The sequence below is a fragment of the Corapipo altera genome, unplaced genomic scaffold, assembly GCF_003945725.1.
Source record: "Corapipo altera isolate COAL_440 unplaced genomic scaffold, ASM394572v1 77b, whole genome shotgun sequence".
In the NCBI taxonomy this organism is placed as follows: domain Eukaryota; kingdom Metazoa; phylum Chordata; class Aves; order Passeriformes; family Pipridae; genus Corapipo; species Corapipo altera.
In genome coordinates this window covers 2,547,468-2,574,967 of record NW_020884933.1, presented here as the reverse complement: position 1 = coordinate 2,574,967, position 27,500 = coordinate 2,547,468, and the positions used below count along the sequence as shown (strand labels likewise).

Below are 27,500 nucleotides of genomic sequence, written 5' to 3'. Positions count from 1 at the left end.
CCCTTCAGCCCATCCCAGAGCCGCATCCCAGCCGCACCTTCTGGACGGCCACGCCCACAGCTCAGACCCCGCCCCTCAGCAGCACTGGCCACGCCCCCTGTCCGTAGCCACGCCCATTTTCCCACCCCATCAATGACTCCGCCCCTTGTTCTATAGCCACGCCCATATCCTCATTCATGTGTTCATGACCACGCCTCCCAAAGACCGGCCCCGCCCATCTCCCAACCCGTCACTGGCCCCTCCTTTAGCCCCGCCCCTCAATCACAAACCCAACCCCTAACCCCGCCCCTCCATCTCTAGCCACGCCCCTTAATTGTTATCCCCGCCCCTTCACAACCGATCACGCCCCTTCACCACCGACCACGCCCCCAAGCACTAACCACGCCCCCAAACACTAACCACGCCCCCAAACACTAACCACGCCCCCAACACTAACCACGCCCCAAAACACTGACCACGCCCCCGATCCCGCCCCTCGCCGCCGCGCTGGTGGCGCCCCCCAGTGGCCGCAACAAACACACCATCGGCCCCTTTAAACGCCTTTTTATTTCCTCCTTTCTCATAGAAATTTGTAATAAAAGCCTTCCTCTCGCGTCGTATACAAAATATTTACTCTACCGAATAAATAAAACACGGACGTCTCACGGACAGGGGATGATCCCGACAGGAAAACCAGCATCCATCCATCCATCCTTCCCTAACCTAGAGATTCACAACAGGCTCACGGGAACACTCTCCCTCCTCCCCGTGTCCACACTCAAAATCCCCCATGGCACAAAGGGTGAGGCAGGATTAGCCTGTGAGAGGAACACGGCAGTGCACCCACGAGCTGGGAGAGGAAAGTTCCACGTCTCCACCTCCAAGGAGTTTGTACCCAAACCTGTGGTCCCACAGCACGGGAACCCTGTGTTCTCACAGGCAACACCAGTAACAGCAGGCAAGGGATGCTCTTACCTTCACTAGAACACCCTTTGTGGGCCACACGTGATCCTCACAGAGAAGCTGCTCCTGGCAGAAGCCAGAAAGGCCAATCTTATAAATAAAGGAATTTTGGGAAAAATGCCTCCTTGAACCAGGGAGGTTCAAGCACATGGACCCACAGCACATGGACAGGGCTGTTGTGGTGACAGACACGTCCCCCCCAGGCTTTGGGAAGGCAACTGGCAGAGCCCAGCTCAAACCTGAGCTCAGCCTACCCAGCCAGCTCTTGGACGTGGCCGGGGTTGTGCTGGCACAAATTACAAGGATGAAGGGGTTTGAAGGGTTTTATGGACAGTGTGAGGCCACAACGAGGGGCTCCCACCCACCACAGGGCAGCCCAGTTGCAGCCAGTGCCCCACACCAGTCCCTCCCATAGCTACAACATCCTATTTTCCCTGAACACCCTCTTCCTCCTGCTCTCTCACCCTGATCTCTTGTCTAAAACCCAGCTGTCTGCCCCTGTAACCCTCTGCTTTATCACTTGGGTGTCTGTAATAAAGCATTTAGGGCCCTTATCACCAAACCCTTGCACCTCAAGCTTGGTGTGCAAGCACTTTAGGCACTTAAACAAATGGCTCAATTATCAAAAGCACTTGACCATCCCAACACCCTCCACGTGTGAAGGTTCCCCACATTTTACCTAGGAAAAAAATAAAAATAAAGGATTCTTCAGCACACCTGCTTGAAAAATCGTTCATCCAAGAAACACCCCAGCTTTGGCAGCAACATTTTGCCCCAAAGCCTTTCCTGCTCCAGCCTGCAGTGGCCAGAGCCCAGGGTGGGAAGTACAGACCCAAAACTGTTTCCGTAAGTGGTTAAGCAACTGCCAAATCCATCCCCAAAACAGCTGCATTTCAGCACACAAACCTTGTTGTGGGAAAGGGAGGCTGGCAGGCATATAATTTGAGAAGGAGTAAAACAAAAACAGTGACCCCTGACGGGAAAGAAGCTTTTAAAGAGCTGAGCAGCCCCTCTGAGGGCCCGTCTCAGACAGCAGGGGAGTCACCCAGCCCTCTGTGCCAAGGAACAGGCTGACAAGGCTCTGCCAAAATAGCAACATTTTGCCCTTCAGCCCAACCTCACAAGTGCATCTCGCTGCCCACACACCTCCACAGAAAATTACTCACAAACAGCTTGTCTGGCCCAGCCAAAGTCAAGGACTTTTTGTGCGCTGGCAGGACCAGCTCAGCCTCCCCTCTCCGTGCTGTGGCAGAGTTTGGATCATTCCAAAGCCCAAGCGCTGACTGAGGGCCAGGACCTCTCCTCCTGCTTGATGTGTGGGTAGTCCTTGAGTGGTAGAAATCTGCCATCAGCAGAATTATTCCAGCTGCTCCGCTCGGATGGGGGAATGGGACTGGCCAGAAGGACTCACAGCTGCAGCCACTCTGCTGCCAGTGGGAGATTCCTCAGAGCTGAGAGCCAAACAGGCTGGAAAACCCAGGAGGATTTGGTCCCAGCACAAGGTGCTTTGCCTTACTCTAGCAGGTAACTGGGTTTTTGCTCTGCCTCAGAAGAATCTGGAGTCCTGTCTGGAAATAAAATAGTTTTTAGGAAAACCCAAACAGCCACAGGCAGTGACAGCTCCACATACCCACTGCAGCAGAGACCACTCCTGAGTTCAGCTCCTCATTCCTTCAGCATCTCCAAGCCTGGCACACCTGTTCCCAGGTAGCCTTGCAGGAGAGCTCTTCCTGTTCTACTTCACTGTCACAGGACTGAAAACCCTCTGAGAATATTTCCCTTGTGTAAAGCAGCATCTTTTAGGGGCCAGGTGTGGAAGAGGCACAACAGGCTGGAGCTGTTAGGGGAGAGAGCAGGAGGCAGGTCCGGGCACTGAGGGGAGGGGTGAGAGGTCAGAGTTGCTGAGAACTGTGTGAAGAAAGCTAAAAACAATCATTAAAAAAAAAAAAAGCTCAGAAGTCCTTTGTATCTGATGCAACCTGGTACATAGGTAAAAGGTAAAGTCACCTTTTGGAACTGGTCCTAGTGGAACGTTACTTGTTTTTCCAAAACAAGACATGGTGACTTTTCTCCTGGGTGGTTTCCCCCAGCCAGAGCTGAGGTGGGGAAGGACAGAAGTGTTTGTGCACCCAAGTGCACCCCCTTGGCTCCGTGGCCAAACCTTCACCACCTATTTGTTTGGGTTTTTTTTCCCAAGGAAATCTCCTCCCACTGTCCCATTTGCCCAAGTATTGCTCAAGAAGTTGGGTAAAACTACAACAAGCAGGGGGAGAAGGATACAGCTGTGAGCTGAGAACAGGAGGGGCAATGATTTATCCCCTCCTTGGACCCAACTGCTGCTCCTGCTCACAGACACAACCCTGCTCACAGACACGACCCGTTATTAGAGGGAAAGTCCAGTTCCTTCCTCTCCCTGCCACAACCCCTTTGGTGCTGCCTGTGCCGTGCTCCCTTTTGATAAAGGCACCTCTGGAAAGCACTGCTGGCCCCAAGCACAATGCCCTGATGGCTCATATTTACACCTGAGATTAGCCCCATCCTGCCCCCGGCCCCAGAACCACCCCCGGGGCCGCAGCGACAGCTCGGGGACGGCGGGTGCCACACGAGGCTCCCCACGAGTGGCCGTGTGGGCACACACACCCCTCATCTCACCACGTGCAGGGCCCCCCATGTGCCCCCCACATCACACAGAGTACTTGGCCATGTCGCTCTTGTCAAAGACGACTTTGGTGGCGAAGTAAATGGCGACCAGGCCGAAGCCGGCGGCCGACACCATGTAGGCGGTGACCGACTGCGTGAACTGCACGATGGAGCCCATGAAGAGGGAGGGCACGACCTGAGAGAGCAGGAAGGCGCTGTCCAGGATGGCCAGGTCCAGGCAGATCCCCCTGCCAGGGGCCACCGGGTCCGGCTCCCCCACCATCATCATGAGCGAGACGTCGCAGGAGGAGCTGACGCAGAGAGCGGAGCTGGGGGCGGCAGGAGGGGACGAAGGGGAGGAGGAGGAGGAGGAGAAGAGGCTCCCAGCGTGGCCATTCTGGTAAGGCAGCTTCTGGCTGGAGAGGAGGCCTTTAGAGAAGGCTGATTTCTTGTCCAGTAGAGCTGCGTCTTCCTCCTCTTTGCTCTTGTATTTATGCAAAAACACCTACGGAGAGGAAGGAGGCACGTGAGGATGGAGCGAGGTTGGGGGGCAGAGGGACCCTGGGTTTTGGGCAAGGCAACAAAACCAGCGTGGCTTTGTGTGTTTTTGGGGTGGGGAGTGCCAGCCTGAGCCTGGCCCACATGAGGTGGCCTCCAGGAGCCAGGATGGCTTTTTCCGACTGGCACGGGGTTCAAAGCAGCCCTGACTCACTGGGGGAACCTGGCCAAGTGGGGCCTTTGCTGTGCTGAAGCTCTGGGGCTCAGTAGGCTGCTGCAGCCCAAAGCCAGCCTGGGCTCTGCCTGGGGACAATTCGTGCTGGTTGTCACCTCCTCAGTGGGTGACAAGGGGATCTGGGCTCACCCCATATCTGAAGCAGGGCATGAGTGAAGGGCCAGAGTCCACTCTGGAATATCACACAGCCACACAGCCCACTCCAGTGCAAACAGGAGTGTTTGTAGAGTGGGTGGCTGGGAGCCCAAACCCTTCCTGCACAAGAGCCCAGAGGGCAGATGATCAGCCCAGAGCCCTGGACGAGTGGCCAGTCTCATCTGGGACACTTCAAAGTGACACCAGCTGGGATGGCACAGTGCTGGGAACTCAGGGAAGGGCTCTTTTCTCAGCTCTGCAACAAACCTCAGAGCTGAAGAGTTGCTTCATCTGCCTGCCCTGAGCCTCTTCACTCCAGCTGGAAAAGGGGGGTGGTGGGGAAGCAATATCTTTTTCTTCTGGCCCTTTTTTGCCTGGCTCTGCTCAAGCTGTGAGATCTCTGGGGCAGGGCTGGCTCCAGAGCATTCCCACAGAGGATTTGGATGGAAAAGCTCTCCACGTTAACACCAACAAACCATGGGCAGTCATGTGCAGGCAGGGAAAATGCTGCTTTCAAGCTCCAGAGTATTTGCAATTATGCACAACCCCTGGTCTGCAGGGGGTAGGGCAGATAACCAAGGACATGTCAATCCATTATCTGCATGGAGATTGAACTAACAAAGCAAATAAAACAGAAAAAAAAGAGCACCTGTTTGGGATCAGAGAGCTGTACCCGCTGCAGGCTCAGAGGGGAACTATCCTCCCTTGTGCAAGAGGGACCTGGACATGGATCAAGAGGAGGGAACTGGTGCAGGATGTGGGCACCCCAGCTCTGCTGCAGGTCATCTCAGAGCTCTCAGCAGCCTTGGCACACTTAAAATGCATCAATATGGGCTGTCACTTATCTTTCTGGAGTCTAAAAATCCTCCCACGGGCCTCCCATTGCCATCAAACTTCAAAGCAGCTCCAAACCCAGCACAGGAAGGGCATTGTGTGAGCCAAACCAGGAGGTCCCTCATTTTCTTGGTTTCTATATTGATCCAGGCTAAGAACTTCAGGGATATGAGTTTTGGGAGGTGTGTCTGAATATCTAGTGAGGAGAATTAATTTACATCTAGAGAAAATTACTTAAACATAGAGGAATGGGCTTAGTGAGAACCCAAACCAAAATGCTGACAGACTTCAACAGTGGGAAAAAAAAGAACAGAAATGGGGAAGACAGAGGGTTTCCTGAAAAAGGCTTTTTAGGGACTTCTTGTGGGGTCTTCCAGCTCAAAGGAGTGGGTAAAGGAAAGAGGAACTTCCAGGGATGACAGCAGAGAGACCAGCCCCAGCTGTGCCCCTCACTCATTGTACTCCCAGTGTTTCCCTGTCGAGCCTTTGGCAAACAGTGGGGCATGTGGCCTTCCCATTCCCAGCCTGTGGAGTTTGGGTTTCATTCCACTGATAATTCATCCATGGGAGATCCCAGCCAAGCTGAAGCTTTTGCAAAGCTGAATGTTCCCTCATCCCCTCCTTACTGCCCGGTGCCAACTGGGATGGTTTGGTCCCGAGGACTTGTTCAATGTGAACATCTGGATGCCTGTGGTAACAACTCCTACTTATTCCACTGCCCAGCCAACCACTGCTGCTGGGATGAAAGAGCTGCTCTCAAACCACAAATTAATTCTGCATTTGCAGCACTAGAGAAACTCCTATTAATCCAGTGTGCAACTCAGGAACCTCCTAGGACTGCTCCACAAGGATAGCATCTGTGGGACAGGGTTACAGGCTTTTGTGTTGGTGTCACAAGTTTCACAAGGTTTATTTTTCTTGGAGCTGAGGGAATGGGAAGACTCTCAGTTTTCGTTTTAGTGATCTTGGTGCTCTGGACAAAAACTGGAAAGCAGGACCTCTAAGGGCTGAAAATTCTTGGGTTTTGTAGCACCTCAGGGTGGTAGAACTGCAGAGATGTGACTTGGTTGAGGAATGTACACAGGGATAGCTAACCTGAACCAGTTTCCCTAAAAATATGCAGGACACAGAGGAACAGGGAACACCCCTTTTCATACATCCATCCTGGCTAATTCCTGCCATCTTACCCACTCCTCACTTTTTAAAAATGGACAATGCTTGTGGTGAGCAGGGGATCCCTAAGGAGGGAGACGCTGAACTCTCATCTCCATTTCAGATGAATCTTCAGAGAAGACACAGCCTGGGGACAGGTGGAAAACCTTTGGATACTGGCCACAGGTGGCTGTGCCAAGGCAGATCCCTACCTGTTTGTCGTGGTGGTAGAGGGATGCCAGGGTGTAGGGCAGGATCTGGAGCGCGGAGAAGGTGAAGCCCGTGAGGGCCGCGGAGATGGTGACGACGGTGACACTGTGGGAGAGGCACATGACAAAGGCAGCCCCGGGGAAGAACACCACGCTGGCCAGGTACACTGCCCGGGTCCCAAACTGCTTCACCAGCCGGTCCATGATTGTCGAGAAGAAGATGGAGGTGATGCACTGCAGGAAGAGGCCCAAGCTGCCCATCCGCACACCTGCAGGCAAGCAGAGGGGGGTGAGAGGCACTGCCCGGGCTTCACCTTGGGAAATCATAGAATCACAGAATCAGCTGGGTTGGAAGGGACCTCTGAGATCATCAAGTCCAACCCTTGATCCAACCCCACTGTGGTTCCCAGCCCATGGCACTGATGCCACATCCAGTCTCAGCTTAAAAACCTCCAGGGATGGAGAATCCACCACTTCCCTGGGCAGCCCATTCCAATGGCTGAGCACCCTCTCTGGAAAGAAATTCTTTCTAATCTCCAACCTAAACCTCCCCTGGCACAGCTGAAGACCGAGCCCTCTTGTCTTGCTGATCATTGCCTGGGAAAAGAGACCAACCCCCCCCTGGCTCCCCCCTCCTGTCAGGGAGTTGTAGAGAGTGAGGAGGTCTCCCCTGAGCCTCCTCTTCTCCAGGCTGAACAGCCCCAGCTCCCTCAGCCTCTCCTCACAGCACTTGTGCTCCAGTCCCTTCCCCAGCCTCGTTGCTCTTCTCTGGACCTGCTCCAGCCCCTCAATGTCCTTCCTGAGCTGAGGGCCCAGAACTGGACACAGCACTCCAGGGGTGGCCTCACCAGTGCTGAGTCCAGGGGCAGAATCACTTCCTTGGACCTGCTGGCCACACTGTTCCTGAGCCAGACCAGGATCCATTGGCCTTCTTGGCCACCTGGGCACACTGCTGGCTCATGTTCAGCTTCCTGTCAAAACCTTCCCTCTCCTTCAGTTCCAAGCTCCAAACAGTCCACACACAGCGTGGCACAGCCACAAACAGCCTGCCAACTGTGTGGCTGGGGCAGGAAGCAGAGCAGCATCACCTCACAAATCCCAGCCCTGCTCCCGGGCACTCGGGCTAACTGAAGGGAATCCGAATGCCAGAGGGGAATCCAAATGCCACTCTTGTCTTTGGAAGTCATTGTTTGCACCTTCCTGCTCTTGCCCCAGGATCTGTCACCTGCTCGTGAACCAGGATCTGTTCTCACCTGATGCCAAAAGCCAGCAACAGAACAAAAGGAACAAGGAATTGTGCTCAAGCCAAAGCAAAGTATAGAACATCCACTAAACCACTGCAGTATCCGGTAGCAATCCCGGACCTTACCCTCTGCAAAGATCTATCAGATTTCAGGGAATTAAAACCATTAACTCTTTGGACCAAGGATCATTACTCAGCACGTGTTTCTATGACAGCCAGCACAATGCAGTGCTGACCTGCTGGGAGCTAAACGGTGCAAGTGTTAAATAATAATTAAGCTCCCTGTAAGTTAAACAGACACCCAAGCACAAAGAAGCAGTGTGCTTGCGGAGGGCAAGATATACAGCTGCAGGAGGAGGGCCAGGAAGGTGCCTCCCAGAATAAAAGATTTGGATTAGGGAGAGGAAAAGGAGGGTTAGGCAGCCAGTCAAGGCTCTGGCACAACACAGCAGCCAAAATGGGACAGCAGGAATCCTAGTGAGCAGGTAACGTGCTGCTGGGAGCTGTGTCCTGGGATGGAGACGTGGCAGCTCCAGGCTTGTGGTCGGCACTGAAGCACTGGAGCCAGGGCTGAGAACTGGGGGAGCTGCTTGAGGGCTCCCCAGATACAGCTGTGAGATGGGAATCTCAGAGTAGTTGGGAAGGAAGGTGCAGCAAATCCCACCTCACTGCTACAGAGCACGTCCTGGCTTTCCAACCCCGGCTCTCCTAGGGATGGGGAGCACAGTTCCCACCCGTTTAAAAAGGAGGGAAGAGCAGTGAAAGGACCTGGCAGCAGCAACCACAGCTTGCAGGCAGAGCCGGATCCATCCTGTTCAGTGCACAACCTGCCAGACCGTTCTGCCACTTAACAATCCAGCCCCAGGCCAGGGCTGCCCTGCCAGATCTGACTCTGCGCTGGGAAGCTCAGAGAACAAGGAGGTGTTTCCCAATTTGGCCCCCCCGTGCCACACTCCGGGGGCCACGGGACAATGTTTTTTTCCTGCAGAAAGTCACGTTTCCCATAACTTTTTTTTTTTTTTGCACTAGTAGCAGAGCTGAGCTCCCACGGAACACTCCTGTCCAGGGGAAGAGCAGGCGCCGCAGCCTCAGAGCAGGCGGTTCCCTCCTCACCTTCATCGTAGTGCCGCCTGGCATCCGTGCCCGGCTTGGCCCTGGGCACGCCGTGGTACAGCCCTTCCCCGACAAAGTCGGTGTAGAACAGCATGAAAGTCATGAGGGCCATCCAGCTGCAGAGCTCGGCCACGAAGAGGCGGCGGATGACGCGGGGGATGCGGCAGTAGAGGCCGTGCAGCCGCGGCACCAGCGAGCACAGGTTCCTCAGGGCCTGCAGCGCCCGCCTGGCCTGCAGCAGGCAGGAGCCCCGGGACAGCTGGCAGGAGCAGCGGGCAGGGGAGGGCTTCGGGGACGTGTCCTTCGGGGCCGGGCCATCCAGAGCGTCCCCCTGGGCGGCCGCCTCCTCCGTCACGAAGAGCGTGGCCAGCACGCAGCCGAGGAAGATGACGGCGAGGAGGCTGAAGAGGCAGGTCTCCTGCCCTCCCAGGTAGGGGGCCAGGAAGCTGCCCCCCCAGTCGATGGCTGGCAGCAGGTACCCGATGCAGCCCCCCAGGCTGATCATGAAGGCGTACATGGAGAAGGCCTGGCGGCAGTTGTCCGGCTCCTGGAAGAGGTCGGAGAGCAGGGCCTCCAGGGGAGTGAAGCACACCTGGCCACAGAAATCCAGCAGCCCGATGCCCAGGATGAGGAAGGCGATCTCCAGGGGGCGAGGGTTGAGGGCAAACAGGCTGGCCAGGCTGCTGGCGTGGGGGATCACGAAGAGGCTCAGCAGGACTCCCAGGCAAAGCATCCAGATGAAAGGTCTCCTCCGGCCGTAGCTGCTGTGCCAGTGGTCGCTGGCAGATCCGATCAGAGGGACAAAAACCAAGCCAAGGACTGGTCCTATCCCTGGAAAAGAGAAAGAGGTGGTATTAAGAAGACAGATCTGGAGGACACTGGTTTGTACACACTCTACAAAGCCTGGGATGTTTCAAGAACTTGGGAGCCTTCAGTGGCTCACAGCCCCCTCCTCCAAACACGAGGCTGCCCTTGATAGAAGAGTAGCCCTGTGACCACCAGGCCTGTATTCATTCACCCCTGCCCTCCAGGCTCAAAGGGCAAACAAGCACCTCAAAGAGGAGATAAAAGCTGCCTACCCAAAACCATGGTCATGAACTTCTCCTCCACGCCCACCTCCAGCAGCAGCGGTGGCACGTAGGTGATCCCTGCAGCCAGGCACACCTCCAGCCCGAAGGTCAGCGAGTTGACCAGCAGCAGCTGGGTCCTGCGGCTCTGGAAGAACATGCTGCCCTCACAGCCCCCCAAGCCACACTGCCCTGACCCCTCACTGGCACAGGGCTGTGTCCATCCGGCGGCAGCACTGCCAGGGATGCCCCTGGAGCTCCCCTTCCCAGGTTGCTGGATAGATGCTGCTTCCCATTTTTAGGAATGGTGGCTGAACTGTCTTTTCCTCTTCCTCTTATTGCCAGATGTGGCCCCAGCAGTGTCGAGTCCAGGCGTGGGCAGGCAGGGATCCCACTCCAGGCTTCCCCTGCTGCTCATATGCTGTGGGCTGTGAGAAGAGAGAGGTTATTAGACACAGCAGGGTTGAGGGCTGAAACCAGGTATCACAGAAACCTCATCACTGAAAGGGACAGTCCCCATCCCCACGGGCTTGCAGGGATGGGAGGATCTGGGACAGAGGCAGGGTTAAAGGACACAAACCACACTGGTGCCAGGTTTCTCTCCAAGGGTTTGTGACAGGTGAGACACACCTGGCAGACATGGTTTGGGAAAATCCAATCCTGCCTTCGGGCTAAGGGAGGTCTAATGACCTCTCAGTGTCCTGTCCAGCCTCGTCTTAGAGCTGGCCAGTTGCAGCAGAGAGACAAAGGATTTGGGGTCCCCTCTCCCAGTGAAATCAATTAAGGGCCCCCTCTGAGGATCAGGGCTGCAGGCACTTCCCTGCAGCCACACAGGGTCATCTCCAGAGACCCACACCCCTGCCTAATGACCAGGACATCTCCTGTGCTGCTCCACAGCCTCCCAGGGAAGCAGTTTCACCCAAATCCCATCTCCAGCCCCTGAGACGGGGCACAGAGAACAGATGGTGCCTCCATGGAGTTTCACAAACAAACCTGACCCACTTTAGCCTCATCTAACAGTGAATGGCAATTACCTTACTCATTAGACTGAGTCATTTATTTGCCCTGTAACGTGCTCCCTCTCTCCAGCTTCTTCAGGGGGGAGAGGCCACCAGACCAGGACAGGGGCTGAGCAGGAGGCAGCAGATGCCTCTCAGTAACCTGTTATGAGCCCGTCACTGTGTCAGTCCCAAAGGAAAGGAATCCTCCAGGGTTACCAACACCCAGCCCACCAAACTGCTGCTTTGCTAACAGCAACCTCGGGAAGGTGGCCCGTGGTTATTCTGGGAAAGGCAGAACGGGTTAGCAAGACATTAAGCTCCTTCACAAACACTAATTTAGGAGTAAAACAATCTGTTGCCTCATTCTCAGGGTTGATGTGCTCTGACTTCTCACCCCTAAGGGAGAAGGACAGACCTGGCAGAGCTGGAAGTGCTGCTCATCAGAGGGATGAGCAGAATGCAGGAGATGGTTGGATTTGACGATCTTAAAGGTTTTCTCCAGCCTTGACAATTCCACAATTCGAGGTGCGAACACCTTGAACCAGCTGGACCACAGCCCTGCCACAGCTACACTGGACAGGGATCAAAGTCCACATTATCACCCAATGGGGTGCTAATTAGTGACCCCTGACTTCACAGAGCATGTGTTTGACCCCCATCACTGCACAGATGTTAAGAGACAGGTACAGATGGGACAGTTTCCGTGACTTTTCTTTCTTCCCCTCAGCCAGATAACCCACGGGGGGGGGGTGTGGGGTATGTGTGACTGGGTGAAGCTGCCAGTGTGGGGGTGAGGTTTAGGCATCACTCTGCCTCTTGCTGCTGCAGAGGAGAGGCACCACTCCAGAGCTCAGGAGTTGTCAGGCTGCCAATTACATGCAATAAGTACCAATTATTTTCCTTCTGGGATCCTTCACCTTCCCCCTCCACTCGCTCAACTGTCACAGAACATCCCTCCTTTTAACAACTGCGAACATTTAAGAGACTTGCCCAAGGTCAAATAGCAAACAGAGGGGGAACAGCACCGTTTTTTTCCTTTAATCACCAGAGATGGCTTCAAAGGAACCCTCAGCCATGCTGAGCATCACTTCAGTGCTCTGAGTCTGCAAGGAAGGGATGGGGGCAGCGACCACCTTGCTCAGATGTGGGTTAGACACAGGATGTCTCGGCTGGGATGGGTGCCCAGCTGGCTCACAGCCCTGGGGGAGGAATTTAAGCTGCAGCCCTACAGCTCCAGCAGCACAAACCTGGGTGCTGCTCACTGGAGGAAGCAGAGTCACAAGGCAAAATTAACTGAGCCACCAACACTCCGGGTTAGACCTCAAAGGGACGTGTAACGGCCACTGTCTGCTCTAGTCTGGGGTCTGGAGAGCTTAGAGAGGGGGATTTATCTCGAGAGAAACCCCAAACATCGGGTAAAAGATGTCTCTCACACACACAGGGATTAAAAATTATTTTCTTCCCTTTTACCACTGTGACATCCCAAGCACTGAGGAGGCAGCAGGAATCTGTCCATCCCCACTGCCTGAGAACTTCAGTTTGGAGGCAAAGGCTGAATTTCTTATCAGGAGGTAGGAAAAGACCCGTCTCTCTTCCCCCTCCACACCCTCAGAGGGCTCTAATGAGAAGATAAATCCCAGTGTACCCAGAAGCAGCACCAGCCAGAGATGAGAAGTTGTCAACAGCAACCCAGTCACAGATACAGTAGCAGCAGATGATGAACTTCTCTGTTTAAACTGCATTTTGTCCCAATACCTATGAATTACTTCTTAATTCTGTTCACAGAATACACAGACACGGATTGGCTCAGCTGGAAAGAAATGCCAGTGCAGACAAGGAAAATCCCCTGAACTGCTGATCTGTGAGGACAGGGGATGGAAAAGGAAGATTTGGGAGGCTCACAGAGCCAGGACTCACCTCCTCCCCACGGTGGCAGGTGATCCCTGCAGCGCCCAGCCCGGGAACTGCAGCATTCAGGAAAAGCTACTTAAGTAGTTTGCAGGCAAGGAGAGGTGGAACCGAGCTGGGACAGACACAGCTTTGGTTTCAGGGCCCTCCCTGCCTGCTGATAACAGGTGTGTTCTCAGCACCAAACCACTCCTGCGCCCGGGCCCCTCACCCAGAGCAAACACAGCCTGCCAGCACCACCCCTGAGAACCCCCAGCTCGCTCAGTGCTGCCCCAAACCTGCCCAGACACAAAGCCCAGCTCTGGGCTCACACCTGAGCTTGGCCCAAAGCCCTATCCTGACGTTAAAACCTTCCCTCACCGATCTGCTGTTTCACAACACCCAGCAGAGATTTAGGATGTGGCATTATTATTATTATTATTTTCTTTCTAATGCCAGTAAGATGTTCCCCACAGCTTTGCAGGTAACAGTCTGGCTCTAAGTAACAGTCCCAGCTGCAAGGCACTTCCCTTAATCCACTCATCTAATCCCTTCCAGGACAATTTATCCCGTGGAATATGCAGGAGGACTGGTTTGGCTTTGGGGCTCTGTAGCTTTGCCCTGGTGTGGAAAGAGTCAGGCAAAACCTTCTCCCAGGTGAGCTGGCAGCACCCTGTCCATCCCAGTGGGATTTGGCATCTTGGGGAGACCTTTCACAGCCAGATGTGGGGTGTCTGATCCACACTGACAGCAGGCACTTCTTGCCATTTGGCCTCAGTTTCCCCAAACTTCTACAACAGGGACAGTGTTTGTCCTTCCAATGCCAAGCAGCCTGGCAAGAACAACAGCCAGCCCTCCAAAAGGGACACAGGAGCCCTTCTGAGGAAGGTTTCCTGCACAGAAGCAGAAGGGAGCCACATGTGGGGCTTTCCCACAGCTGCTCTCCGAGCTGTCGTGCCATGGGGACATCAGCTGCTGCTGTTTATGCTCTTGCTCTGCTCTTCCTTTCCCTCCCCAGGGAAAATTAAACAACTTCAAAACCAGGGTTTTTGTTTTACTTTTCAGCTTGCAAACCAAACTTTTCCTTTCCTTTCTCTGCAGAGAAACAACAGATCAACTCCCAGAGGCTGGTTCACCTGGCAGCCAGGTAGGAGGGCGGGTCTGGGGGCAGGAGCAGAGCAGAGCATTGCTGGACAAAGGCAGGAGAGGGCTCCCTGTCACCCACGGGGACAGCAGTGGCAAGCAAAAAAGATCCAAACCAGAAAGGACTGCACCCCTTGGAACCCTGGCCTCTCCTGCCCAAGCACTCAGGAGCACAGGGAAGAAGGCAGGCAGGCAACTCACCCAGCAGCACCCACAGGGAGTGAGGATGAGGAGCAGGGATGAAGCCAGGGAGAGCAGCTTCCCAAGAGACTGTTTCTCTAAAGGCAGTGGGGCACAGACTGGATTCTCACATTTCCCCTGCTCTGTTCACTCACTACAGAAAGAGTTTTGACAAACATCTCCCTGTGCTCGATGTGGCAGCCAGAGAACCCCAGAATCCAGGGATTGTGAGTGGGAGAGAAGCACAGACACATGGAAACAGGACTGGATGTCCTGGTGATGGCAGAGGCACAGAACAGACTCCCTGCCATGGAACAACACCATTACCAGTTCAAATTCACTTCCCACTTCCTCTGTGTGCCCTCACTCAGGAACTCAGGATCACATCTCCTGCTTTGAGGAGAAACAAACCCCAAGACACCTGGAGAAGGTGGATAATGTGCAGGGCACCCATGGACACACATAAGCAATGACTTCTTGCAGTCCCTCCTCCCCCCAATCTCCTCAAATCTTTCCAACCTGGGATCTTAAAAGTCATCCCTTCTCATTAGTGCTTGGAATGAAGATTGAGGGAGGAACATTTTCCAAAAATAAAATTTGGGTGTATTTACATGGCAGAGAAAAACTCATTTATTCCTAGAAGAATCCATATCCTGCTACTCCATAATCCTTCCAGTCTCTCACATGGGTGCAAAAAGGGACAAGAAATTATATTAAATGCGGTTGCAGGCTTTGATTTATGCCAGTCATGCACCTGCTCAGTAGTTCAACAAACAACCCCAGCAGTGAGAAGACAACAGAGATTTAGATCCAAGATGAGGGTGGGGAGGCCCTGGCACAGGTTGCCCAGAGAAGCTGTGGCTGCCCCATCCCTGGAATTGTCCAAGGCCAGGTTGGACAGGGCTTGGAGCCACCTGGGCTAGTGGAAGGTGTCCCTGCCCGTGGCAGGAGATGGAACAAGATGATATTTAAGATCCCTTCCAACCCAAACCATTTGATGATTCTATTATCAACTATTTTTGACCTGTCAGGGCTGTCTTATATGGAAAAAAAAAATTGCCCCATGAAAGCCTTTGCCTTGGGAAAGGAAAAGCTTTAGCTCAGGCAGGGGCTGCTCCTGTTCAGCAGTTCCCAGGTGACATGGATGGATCCTCACCTTCCCTTCCCATGGCACAAACCCATTCCCAAGGGGCAGCAGAGAGAGAGGGGAGGGCAGAGGGCCCTGCAAGCCACTGGGTTTCCATTCCTAACCCCAAAATCACATTTCCAACCTTCCGAGGGGCTCTTTACGAACATTATTAATTCCCCGCTCCCTGGAAGCCTTCTGGAAGAAAGGATGGGAGAGAGCACAAGGGGGAGTGCTCAGGGAAGGGCTGTTCATGCAGTGCCAGAGCCTTTCACAGCTATCAGTGTCCATTCAGGGCCGCTGAATGTAAAATCCACCATGGAGAATAGCTCTGGCAGGGCCGGGCGGGATGCAATGGAAAACTCACCTGACCTCTCCTGACCCTCTCCCCTTCCCCCTCCCCTCCCAAATCTCCTTGACCCTCATTCACAGTGTGGGGAGAGGGGAGTGGTCATAAAGCAGGGATGGGAGAACGGGCATTTATTTAGTCTCTGAATTAACTCTGCGTTTCCTTTGAGCTCCATTATACCAGCCCGGCTTAGGGGAAGAGCAGCAGTGGGTGGAAATCCCCCCAGAGGAGAACAACAAGGCAGACCTGGGCACCCCAGTCCATTTGAAATGCCCTCCCCCACCCCACAGGGCAGTGTCCAGCAGCCAGGGTATATTAATCCAGGACAAATGGGAGATGCTACAGGGGAGGGGGGGTTCCCAATGACAGCTACGACTCCTGCACGGTTTGGTTCAAAGGGAGATGCTTGAATTTGTCCCAACTGGGGATTGGTTCTTTCCTGCCTCAATGCAACCTCTTCATTGCAGCAGCCACAGCAGGATCATCCTGCTCTCAGGGCTGTCCAAAAGCCAGAGCTGCTCAGAGCCTTTTGTGCTCCCCACAGTCCCGAGGCACAGACAGATCCCTGGCCTGCTCGCTGCCATCTCCATGTGGGAACTGAGAGCACAGAGAGGATGCTCTCCAGGGCCTGTCCCCCTTCCCCTTCACACCTCTGGTATCCCATGTGCCAACAGTTCTAGGGATGCTTTATCCTCACCCCACAACACGAACATCACACAGACAGCAGAGCAGCCCCAGACTCCAACACCTCCTGTCCCACAACCTGCTTCTTCCTCTGGCAAAGGAATTGCTCCTGCCAGGAGGTTTCTCCCAGCCTTTGGCTGCCTTAGCTCCCGTGCCTGACTGTTTGACCACAGGAAAGATACAGCAGCAAAGAGTGACCAGTTCCAGCAAGTCCTTCTCCTCCTCCTCCCGTTACAAACAGGAACCGCCTGTCTGAGTAACGGGGTCACTGACTCAGTGGAGGCCACGTTGACATTTTCGGAGCTCTCAGAGGGACAGACATGAGCCCAGAGCCCACAGTGGTGCCAGAGGGTGTCATTAACTCCCCTGTGCTTGGCAGGCAGCAGCACCAGGCTTCAGCCTGCCTGGGAGATCCATGGGAGGAGCATGGACAACGATGGGGCACAGATTAGAGCTGGGCACCCAGATTTCTGCAGCAAGCAAGGTCCAAGGCTGACAGGCTGACCCTCACCTTGCTGGTCTGTAGCTCAGCCCTATTTCCATCACAGACACTCCAGAAGAACTGCACTGGAGGGCTCAGTTCAGCTCTGATGTGGGGAAGGACCGAGCGCCCCAATAAACACCCCACTGCAGAGGGATCTCCAGACTGGGCTGGAAGAACCACAACGGGACTTGTGCCTGGCACACAGGGTGGTCTCCCAGTGTTTTTTACCTGCTCAGGACTGGCATCTCCTCACCACACTCCATTAAGCACCCAGAGGCCTCACAAACTCCAAAACACACACAATGCACCCGCCCCGACAGCCTCGCTCCCTCCGGTCACGCTTTCCTGAGCCGGCGTCAGGTCTGCTGCAAACAGCTCCAGACCTCCAGACAAGGTTGGCTGGCTCTCCATCAGAGCCACAGCTTTGTTTGGCTGCTGCACGACCCAAGCTCTCGCTTTTATTCACGAGAGGAGCCCCCGTTTTGGAGCGGGAGGGGAAATGAGAGGATCTGCTTCTGCTTTTCACTGGAGCTCATTTCTGGCGTTTCAATACCGTGCCCATCAGCCCGGCATTTGATCCAGATCAACCTCTCCCCCACCCCGGCCTTTCTTCTCCGTTTATTATTTTTAGCAGAAGAATAAAAATGTAAATTGAACTGGAAAGGGGGGGGGGGGGGAAAAAAAAGCCCCCTCCAGGTGCCCCCTTCTCCCCAGCGTGGTAACGGGCACAGATTATATCCGGCACCACATGACCAGGGCCTGTATTTATATGTCAGCATGTAAAACCCACCCTGCTGAGCTGCCTTTTCTCTGCCTGGGGCTGGGGGCTTCTGCTCCTCGTCTCGTCAAACAGCCCCACAAAGGGGATTAAGGAGAGCCCCTCAGCCCCGCAGAGTAATCCATCAAATTATCCCTTGTTGGCGTTGCTGTCCTCTTCAGGAAAAAAAAAAAAAAAAAAAAAAAGAGCCCTCCAAAGGCTTTTAAAGGCACTGAAATTACACTTGAGCCTGAAACACTCCACCCAGCTGCCGTAGCCCACAGCACAATGGGCTGGTTGTAAAGGGAATACCGGGAAGTGAGGAGCAAGGAAAAAGAGGGGGATGCTGTTAAAAAGGGCAGCGGCCTCCCCAGGGCTGAAACTCCAACAGGTGGTTCTGACTCCCCCCATTCCCGGGATCCTGCGGCACAGCCAGCCCAGTAACACCACCTGCATATCCCAGTTACTCACCATTCCCTGCAGAGACGGGATCTGGGGCTCTGGGATGGGTTGGCTGTGCCCAGAGCACATCCTCAGCAGAGATGAGGCTTGCAAAGGTCAGCAGTGGTGGAGGAGCATCCAAACCTCTCCAGCCAGGGAATCCTGCTGGAGTCTGGCAGTGCCACAGACCACAGGCTGCAGCACTGTCACCCCATGTACCTACACTGTCCCCAGAGCCCTGAGACTGGACAGTCCTTCAAAACCCCTGCAGAACACCCACCACACGCAGCAGGAACATCCAAGGCTCAGGGCACCCTCACCAGTGTCCCCACAGGCAAAGCCAAGCCAAAGGCAGAGCACACTCACCAAAATCCTGTGAATACCTGCCTGGAATCTGCAATTCCTTCCACTGCAGATCCCTAAACTGCACAGGAGCTTTTGTGCTGGTCGTCACCACCTCATTTTGAGGTACGAAGTCCTCTGTCCACCAGCCCTGCCTGAGCAAGCACATGGGATTTCACAGGTTTGCATTGCTGGAATCCTTAGGGAATAACGATCACCAGGAGTGAAACAGGGAAAGCAGATCATAAAGCACTTATTTACCCCAACAACCTGGAACTGGCAAAGAGAAGAGCAAACTAGTGCTGGTGGAAGGATGTCAGGGCACACAGAGAACACACACATGGGTCACCTCAGCACTGAAAGCACTGACACACAACTTCTGAGTTCTCATCACTAGTGATGAGTGAAAGAAGAATTATTTCCCCATCTGTAACAGAGAAGAGATGAGGAGGCAGAAGCCCTTATTACTTTACTGTGTCCACTTTGCACTGCCTGTCCACAGGGCTGGGAAAATGGGAAGTGAAACTGGAACTTGTTGTTTCCAGCTAAAGCACAGGGGCTGTGTAATGGGACATCTGACCCCTCAGCAAGACACAGCCAACTTCAGCTCCTCCTGCTCCAGCACACCGTGGCTCCAAGGCAGCTCCAGGACTTCTTTCCCACAGCTTCATCATTCCCAGCTTTATCTGGAAAGCTGTGACAGTCACGGGGCCAGCAGAGTCTCAGGACTGGCCTTGGGGTGGAGAGGACAGCTCTGATGTATGAGAGGTCAGAGCAAAGGCCACGGGTGGCACAGACCCCTGAGACTGTAAATCCAGCCCCTCGCCCATGGATGAGGCAGGAGCAACCCAGGAACAAACTGCTGAGCCCTGGGAGGGCTGGAGGGATGTTCATTCCCCCAAACTGTACCCCCACAGGCTGCTAAAGCAGCAGTGAGGGTGCTGACGAATTTAAGCCCAGTGGGAGCTGCTATCACCCAACACTGACAACTCTGAGCTTCCCTCTTTCACCAGAAGTTTGTGCCTTAGGAAAAAGGAGGAGAGCAACCCAATCTCCACACAGAGAGCACCAGGCACACACTTACACAGCCCCTTTTGCTTCAAGTTTTGGGAGCGTGACCTCATGCTCTTCCTCAAAGGACACACTTTGAGTCCTGGACACACACAGAACTAATGGGCTCTTTTGTAATCACATGGTAGTTAGTCCATTTTTTCATGGTAATTTTCTGGTCTGCAATCCCAGTTATTTGTGTCCCTGCCCCAGAAGTTTGATGCTGACATATCTCTCAGCAGAGCCCTTTGACCTCCTCTGGCAGGTTGGTGGGTTTTTCTCCCTCTCTGTTTTCTGTCTGTAAAACGAGGTCATGGCTTTGAACGAGACAAAGAGCCTTTGGCAGCGTGAGGAACAGCCCCGAGAGGCAGCTGTGAGTGCAGAACCCCCATCAGTCACATCAGCCCCTCCTGGGCACCCTGGGCTTTGCCCAGCGCCGGGAACACTCGGAGCCAGCACAGGGATGGATGTGGGATGGGCACTCCCCACGGTGGGAGCATGCAAAGGGGGAGGGAATGAAGCAAAACTCTTTAAAAATGCCAAACTGGGAGTTGCTGTAAGGTGTGGTTATCCCAGCCACCCTCCACTTCCACCCTTCCAGTCGCCCCTCTGGCTGGAGGTGGTTTTATGCCACAACTCCAGGAACCTTCATGTTTCCATCACAGACACTCCCAAATAACTGCACTGGAGGGCTCAGTTCAGCTCTGATGTGGAGAAGGACTGAATGTCCCAATAAACACCCCATAGCTGAGCTCAGCTGCAGAGGGATCTCCACACTGGGCTGCAGGAATCACAGCAGGATTCATGCCTGGCACACAGGGGGGCCTCACAGAGTTTTACCTGCTCAGGACTGGCATCTCCTCACCACACTCCATTAAACACCCAGAAGCCTCACAAACTCCAAAACACACCCAGCCAGCCCCCTCTGCCAAAGGGACAGGTGCACAGGGAACAACAGGAATTTCCCCTGGTTCTCTAAGGGCACAGTCCACGGATCAAAGTCACCAGAACAGCAATTTTCACGTGCCTGGGGCAGCAAAAGCTGCTCAAACTCTGCCTTTCTCCCTGCACCCGACTCCTCTGGGTTAATGAGGGCCCTCAGATCACTGCTGGAGCACAGAGAGCCTTTTCCTTATCACAACAGACCAGCCACGGGGCCTGGGTCTGAAAACGTGGGGTTCTATGATTTTATTCCTGCCCGAAATTGTCTGGATAATTGCAAAGATAAGAAGCAATCAGATTTTATTTTTTGAGGCAGATAAGTTTCACCAGAAAGTCATTATGGGAAACTTAAAAAGCTTTTTTTTTTCTCCTTTCCTCATTCTCACTATCAGTTTAATGTGTCACGGACTCAGAGCACACAGGGGTTTAATATTCCCACAAAATACAGCAGCATGGAATACCTGGAAGGGGAGTTTTCCACCTTTCAAAGAACAAGGCTCAAAGGTGCCATTTCTACAGGAGGTGACCAGAGTGATGCATTTTTGCCACCCCACTCAGTCCCCACCCCGTGTCTCCTTACAGACAGGAACCTCAATTCTATTTTGAGCCCTGGAGAGAATATCAGCCCTAAATTATTAGCTTTTTAGTAACCAAGCGTGGAGTTCAGGTTCAAAGCTGCCTGGATTTTGCAGAGCCCTCTGAACAGGGGTGCTCAGGGATTTTATGGCACAGGTTTAAGCTGGTACAGAGCACAGACTGCAACTCTCAGGGAGGATGGGCAGGAAAGTGGTCTGGGAGCTGAAAAAGTCTCAGAGAAAGTCTGTTGTAACAGCAAAAGATAAATGAAAGTTGGTGCATTGAAGACTCAGGTAGAGAGGCAGGATTTTCTCTCCACACAGGTCTCTCTCTCTCTTGCCATTATTTACTGGAGTAAAGTTCAGTGAGCTACAAATGAAGCAGAAAGACCTCTGATATTCCTGTAACATGCTCTGGGCTGCCTTGGGCAAACAGCCAGGGCACCTCGGGCAGGCACAGAGCTGGCTTTGCCCAGTAAGGGCTGGGAAAGGGCTTATCCCCAGCACTGTCCTGGGCCATCCTGGCTGTGCATCAGCATGTGCTGACTGGCCTTGGATGCAGGGTTTAGCCCAGGGCCAGCCAGCATTCCCTGCTCTTGCCCAAAAGGCTCCTGCTCTGCTATCAGCATTGGCCACAGACAGTGATGAATGGGAGGATCTGGGGGCAGCACAAACGCAGACTGTTCGCAGGAATCAAAGCTGAAAGAGGCCCTGTTGAATCATCTTCCCCGGGGCTGCTGCAGGGCTGCTCCCAACAGCACATTCTCCAGTGATTTGTCCAGCCTCAATGGATGGGTCTCAAGCACTGAGGTTGCAAGAATTTCCCCTGAAACAATATCCATAGGCTAAAAGATTTAATAGCTGGGAAGCGTCCTTCCTTCCTTCCTTTCCTCCCTCCAGTTATCCCCCTGTGTTAATTCCTGTGCTCTCCTCTCTACATGCACGGTCAGACCCCTCCCCAGACGACGTTCAGCCACTCTCCCAAACCCAGCTTCAGTCAATTCTCATGAAAAGCCACCCTTCCAGGCCCATTAATTGCTCAGTCGGCCTTGGCTGTAGCACAGCAGCCTTTTGTTCCAGCGCTGCTCCAGCTGCTCCCACCGCCCCTCACACACAGGAATCGTTTGTCATAAACATTCCCAAACGCACCTCTGGAGTCCAACAGCAACAGTGGCTGCACAAAGCCCTCCCCTGTCACGCCACGAGCCAGTACCTGGTACCACAGCCTTGGAAGCCACTGTCATCTCCTTGTCCCTTTGTGCTCCATCTCTTTGTATTTATGAAGTGCCTCCCGCCACAGACCTACAAGGAAGCTCTCTCTCTCTCTCTCTCTCTCTCTCTCTGTGGCCACAACAATCCTTTATTCTCTTTGCACAGCTCTGAAGGGAGAATTTATTGGTTTATTACAGAATCCAGAGCAAGGTAGCACAGTGATAACAGGGAGAGAACTAACAGGACATTCAGTGACAGCTCGGGTCTTGTGAGTGACCAACACTTTGGGTGCCCCCTCCCCAAAGTGATGTGGCACCACAGCCCTGGGCAGAGGGGAAAGAGAGCAGGAAAACGCCCTGGAGCAGTGGTAGATGCTTCTCCAGCCCAACATTCCCAGACAGGGCACTGCTGATGGAAAAGGGACAGAATCACCACCAGGGATCTCACTCACAGGGTCCAGTTAGCGTGGAGGGGTTTGGTGTCTGTGCAGAGCACAGAGAATGAAGAGGAGACACTCAGACACACTTCAAACCGAAACCAAGAGCCAGCTCTGCCCATTGCTCCTGGATTAGGAGCAGGCAACTGGAAGGAGATGGCAAAATAGCACCAGAGTTGAGGTCTGATCACCACCTCAGTCTCTTTGATGCCCCGAGTCAGACCCCAGCAGGATTCACTCCTCCACCTGGTGATGAAAGTGTGATCCACGGATTTCATTGCATGCACCACTTCACCCAGAGCCTCAACCCATAAATCTGAGGCCAGATGTCAATGTTATCCACAACTATGTGCACATTATTCCCAAAAGTTGGCTCCAGCCTGCTCTGCAAGAACATTAATGTCTTTTGAGTGCTGACAACCTGCATGGATTTGAGACACTGCACTCATTAGATTTGTGTTTTTCTTGAAGTCCCAGCTCCTGGAGACAAACCACCACAGAGAACTTCAGCTCCCACCCAAATGAAGGTGGAAAAAAAACCTGTTCCCCTGATTGAGGGGGAAAAACTTTACACCTCACAAACCAAGCCCAGTGCCCAGCGTTGTTTTAAGTTTCTATTTTCAAATAAACCTCATTATTTTGCCAGAGGCCATCCTTACACCTCCTGAGCCTTCCAAACCTGGCAATTATGAGAATTCATCTGCAAGTCACCAGAAGCTGGTTCTGAAATCAGGGCTGATTTCATGTGTTGCTCAAACAAGCTTTCCCTGGATGCAAGGCAGGGCCAGGTCCTTGGGATCTGGACTAACAGCACTCTCTTTTAGGAGGAAGAAAATCGGTTCAGAGCTGCAAATCAAGCACCTGCTTATTGCTGTGTGTGTTCCAGTGCCTCCAGCCCTGAGACAAAGAAGCCATTGGAACCACATTCCTACATTACAGTCCCTTATTTTGCCAGACAATATTCACGGGGGTCTGTTTCTCCTCTTCTGCAGGCTGGCAAAATGTTAAGCAAATATTTTTGGACTGCAAGAGGAACTGACATTTTAGGATATGAAAACAAGGAGGAAGGGCACAAATTAGAGGACCTCCAAGGAACAGCGTGCACACAAACAACAATCATGAAATGGTGCCCTTGTAGTTCCACTCAGCTCTGTTTTCTGAACCAGCAACTCGATAGCTCAGAGGGTTGGAAACATCAGCAGCTCCAAAACACAAGATCAGGCTCAGATTCTTCCAGCAGTGAGGAGCAACAGCAGCACAAGAAGGAGAACAGGTTACAAGGGATAAATATCAGTCCTGACCAACAGAAGCACTGGGACATGGAGTTGTATAAATAATCCTTTAGTTTATTATTTTCCTATTGCTTTGTTTGTGGAGAGTGCAAGATTTGCTTTATGTTGTGCAGCCCATGTTTACAGACAGTCTGCCATGAGCTCACACATTGCTCGACCACCTTGCAGAGACAGCTTTAAAATCCCCCCCTGCTTATTACAAGCAAGGATGAGGGTCTCCAACCCCTTTCTCAGCCGAGCCTGAGGGTTCCTGTTCTCCCATGGACAGTTTTGGTGCCTGATATTAAGCATTCAGAACTCGAGTCAGTGCTGAGAGTTGCTGACAGGCTGCTCACAAGCCTCTCATGACTCCCTTGCTCCACTCCCAGCCTCGACCATGGGTTCAGCTGCACGGCTGAGGGATCACAAGACTTCCCAGGCTGGCTGTCTGGGTTGGGTTTAGGGAGGAATAGCTGTCCTGACTACCCCCACCTCCCGCAGGAGCCACAGCACACCATCACATGATGGAATTATTTGCAACAGAAGTGAGTGGAGGGGATTCACCAGACAAAACTCTTCTGGGTTTCAGTGTCTCCATCCCACCTGTCTCTCACTGCTCAAAGCTTTACCCCTTTCATTACCTGCTCTCCCTGACCACTGCCAGCAGCTCCTATCTCTTCTGCTCCCTCTGAGCCTTGAATCCATCACAAACCCCCCCAACTTTCACCCAATGGTCAAGAGTTTGGCTTTGATGTTGCCCCAGCCAAGACAAAGAGGCAGCAACGTGCACATTAAAGAAAACCTAAAACAGCTACCACAACAAGACACTCCTTGGGTGAACTGCTCCAAGGTAGAGAAAGGTGGAAGATAAACACAAACACCTTACTCACACCACTTAGAGCTGGTCTGAAAGGCCCTATGATCCCACTGTGACAAAAGTGGGGCAAAATTCTGAAGGGAGTAAAGCCAGAGGAGGAGAAAAAGCCATGGAGAAAAAGAGAGACCATCAGCATATTATTTTGTAATGCCTGTTCTGTGTTTTTTCCTGTTATTTAAAAGCAGGCTCTGAGCACTGGCTCCAGCCTGGGACCAGACCTGACAGACTCAGAGGCAGCTTGAATGAAACCAACTGCCAGAAGTGTCCACACAAACCCTGAAGTTCTCTGCCACATCCCCATCCACAGAACTGATGAAGGGAGGAGTCAGGGAAGCACCACAGGCACAACTTTCCAGGCTTTTTTTGTCCACATAAAACCCTGGAAGCCAAAGTGGATTGGAAATATCACATATAAACACTGCTTTCACAGAACACCAAACTTTGTCTCCCTTTGCCTTTGCACATTCCTCAGAAGTCATTTGCAAACCCTCAGAGCTTCTCGTGGGTCCAACAAGAGGGGCCCTGGGTTAAGATTTTCAGTGATGCAGGAACTCTGCTCACAGGTATTTCCAAAGAGGCTTTACATGTGAGGAGACCCACAGAGTTATGTTCCAAGAGCAGCTTTTGCCCCATCACTTCATCATACAATGGATTTGATGCTTTCAGGACCAGCTTTGTTGGTTCAGACTTTAAGCAAAGCTTCTACTTGCAGCTTTAGCACAAAACTGGGCAGTTAAGGTTATTTCTTTTTATTTTTAAGAGGGACTTTTTATTTTTAAAGGGACTTTTTATTTTTAAGTCCCTAATGCCATCAGCCACAAGAGTCCAGCCATCACTCTAAGCTCCATATGGAGTTGAAGAGCAGAGATATGAAACTCAGGGAGAAAAAAAACCCCCAAGAGCACCCCCTTCCCCCCACCCCAACCCTGCCACTTGAGTGCTCCAGCGAGATAAACAGTTTGGGGAAAAGGTTACCAAGAGTTTATGCTAAACATCATTTCCCAGGAACTCTGGCAAAGATAAAGAGACCAAGGGCTGTATTTTTTAGCTCAGTGATCAGCCCAGTGATTTCAGCTTCTCCCACCCTGGATATAACATGGATACATCCAGACACTGCTGACAAAAATCTGACTGTACACCTTAGGAATGCTGCTGCTGCTGGAGTTTGTCTGGAGGACATTGAGGCATCTACTACCACCTTTCTACAGGGATGACAGCCTGTGAAACCACTGCTCTGTTCACAGGTGATGTTACTCTTATCCTTGGGCAGGTTCTGCACAAAACCAGGTGCCTTGGGCCTCCCAGAAACAACCTGATGTTGGGAAACACCTGGAGGCTCAGGCACTTTAATTGACACAACACTCAGAGATCCCTGCACAGGCCATGCCTGTAACAGGCTGCAGGGGAATATCCCACCAGCAGTGTGTGAGCAAAACCTCCCTGCAAGGAGAAGTTTCCTCCTAAATCCCAAGATCTGCTTATGCCCTGAAATACAGGGATTTATACCCCTCGTAAAGCTCTCATTTAATTTGCTATTAATTCTGCAGATTCTCATTATCCATATCAAATTTCTAATCCTTTTTCTTTTCCTTCCCCCCCCCCCCCCCAAAATCCCATAAGCCAAGAGCTCTTGGCTTCCACCCTGCCTTGGTGGTAATAAGTTCCAGAGTTTTTTAGGCACCGCCTGGAATCCCAGAGCAGGGCTGGCAATCTGGCTTTCCTGGCTCTGCCACTCCCCACGAGTGGAAGGGTAGAGGGATGGTGCCAAAAAGTCCAGAGGTAGCATCACACTTTTAAAAATTAAAAAAAAAAAAAAAAAAAAAGAAAGAAAATTGCAGGTGGGGCAAATAATAGAAAAGGTTTAAAGGCTGGTACACGTTTTTCAGGAGTGCCTGCATGACTTCAGTGCCCAGGTCATTTGGGTACTTTTGAAGTTCTTACTCATGTTCTATTTCTATAAATTTCGAGTTATCCTCATGTTACACGTACAAACACTGCTCGCTTGAGCCACAGCAAGAACCAGAACAGCACCAGGGTGGGACACGGCTGGAGCCTGAGCCCTTTCCCTGTGCTGCTCAGGAGTCTGACAGGTCTAGGGGAGGGGGAGCAGCAAACCTTTTCCTGATACATTTCCCTTCCAATGTTTATTGTTTTCTGTTTTAATCATAAGCATGAAAACCAAACACTTTGCCAAGTTTGGCCATCACCAGCATAAATATTACGTTTATTCTAATGCCTTTCTCTTCCTCCTAAAGCTGCCATCCACAAGAAGACAAATTAGTCTTCTAGTTTATGTTTATCATAAACAACTAAGGAATTTTACCACCAAAATCCCGAACCACGCCAAAGTCAGCAAACCCTGGAATATCACGCCAAAGTCAGTAATCTCTGGAATGCCCACATTATGACATTTAGGTACCACTGTTGAAGCATCAGCCTGCTCAAGCTCCCACTAGAGCTGGCGGGGCAGAGACAGGTAACCTGGCAGCAAATCCAAACAAGAGCCTCCAACCACGTGTAAAGAAAACTTCCCTTCACCCGGCGCTGCCTTCCTCGGATTCTGAGGATTCACTGACCTGTCCCTGCGAGTCTCCAGGATTTCTGGATGTCACATCCCGCTCCCCGGGCTCCTCCAGCCCGCTCAGGGATCCTCCAGCCCGCTCAGGGATCCTCCA

General features: G+C 52.7%; 1 protein-coding gene across 4 annotated transcripts in view; it reads right to left on the bottom strand.

The window, feature by feature from the left end:
- Positions 1 to 511: 511 nt before the first annotated feature.
- SLC45A3 (solute carrier family 45 member 3) overlaps positions 512 to 27,500 on the bottom strand; it is a 27,458-nt gene continuing 469 nt past the window's right edge. For 2 of the 4 annotated variants that reach the window (XM_027659853.1, XM_027659854.1), the window contains 5 exons: positions 27,402 to 27,500; positions 10,081 to 10,496; positions 9,002 to 9,832; positions 6,649 to 6,914; positions 512 to 4,087 (listed from right to left, as the gene is read on the bottom strand). The exon at positions 27,402 to 27,500 is cut by the window's right edge. In XM_027659853.1, the coding sequence (XP_027515654.1) occupies positions 3,626 to 4,087; positions 6,649 to 6,914; positions 9,002 to 9,832; positions 10,081 to 10,228 (1,707 nt within the window). In that variant the 5' untranslated portion in view covers positions 10,229 to 10,496; positions 27,402 to 27,500 and the 3' untranslated portion in view covers positions 512 to 3,625. Of the gene's footprint in view, positions 4,088 to 6,648; positions 6,915 to 9,001; positions 9,833 to 10,080; positions 10,497 to 12,986; positions 14,273 to 27,401 lie in introns of those variants that run through there. The other 2 variants (XM_027659855.1, XM_027659856.1) reach the window with 2 other exon arrangements.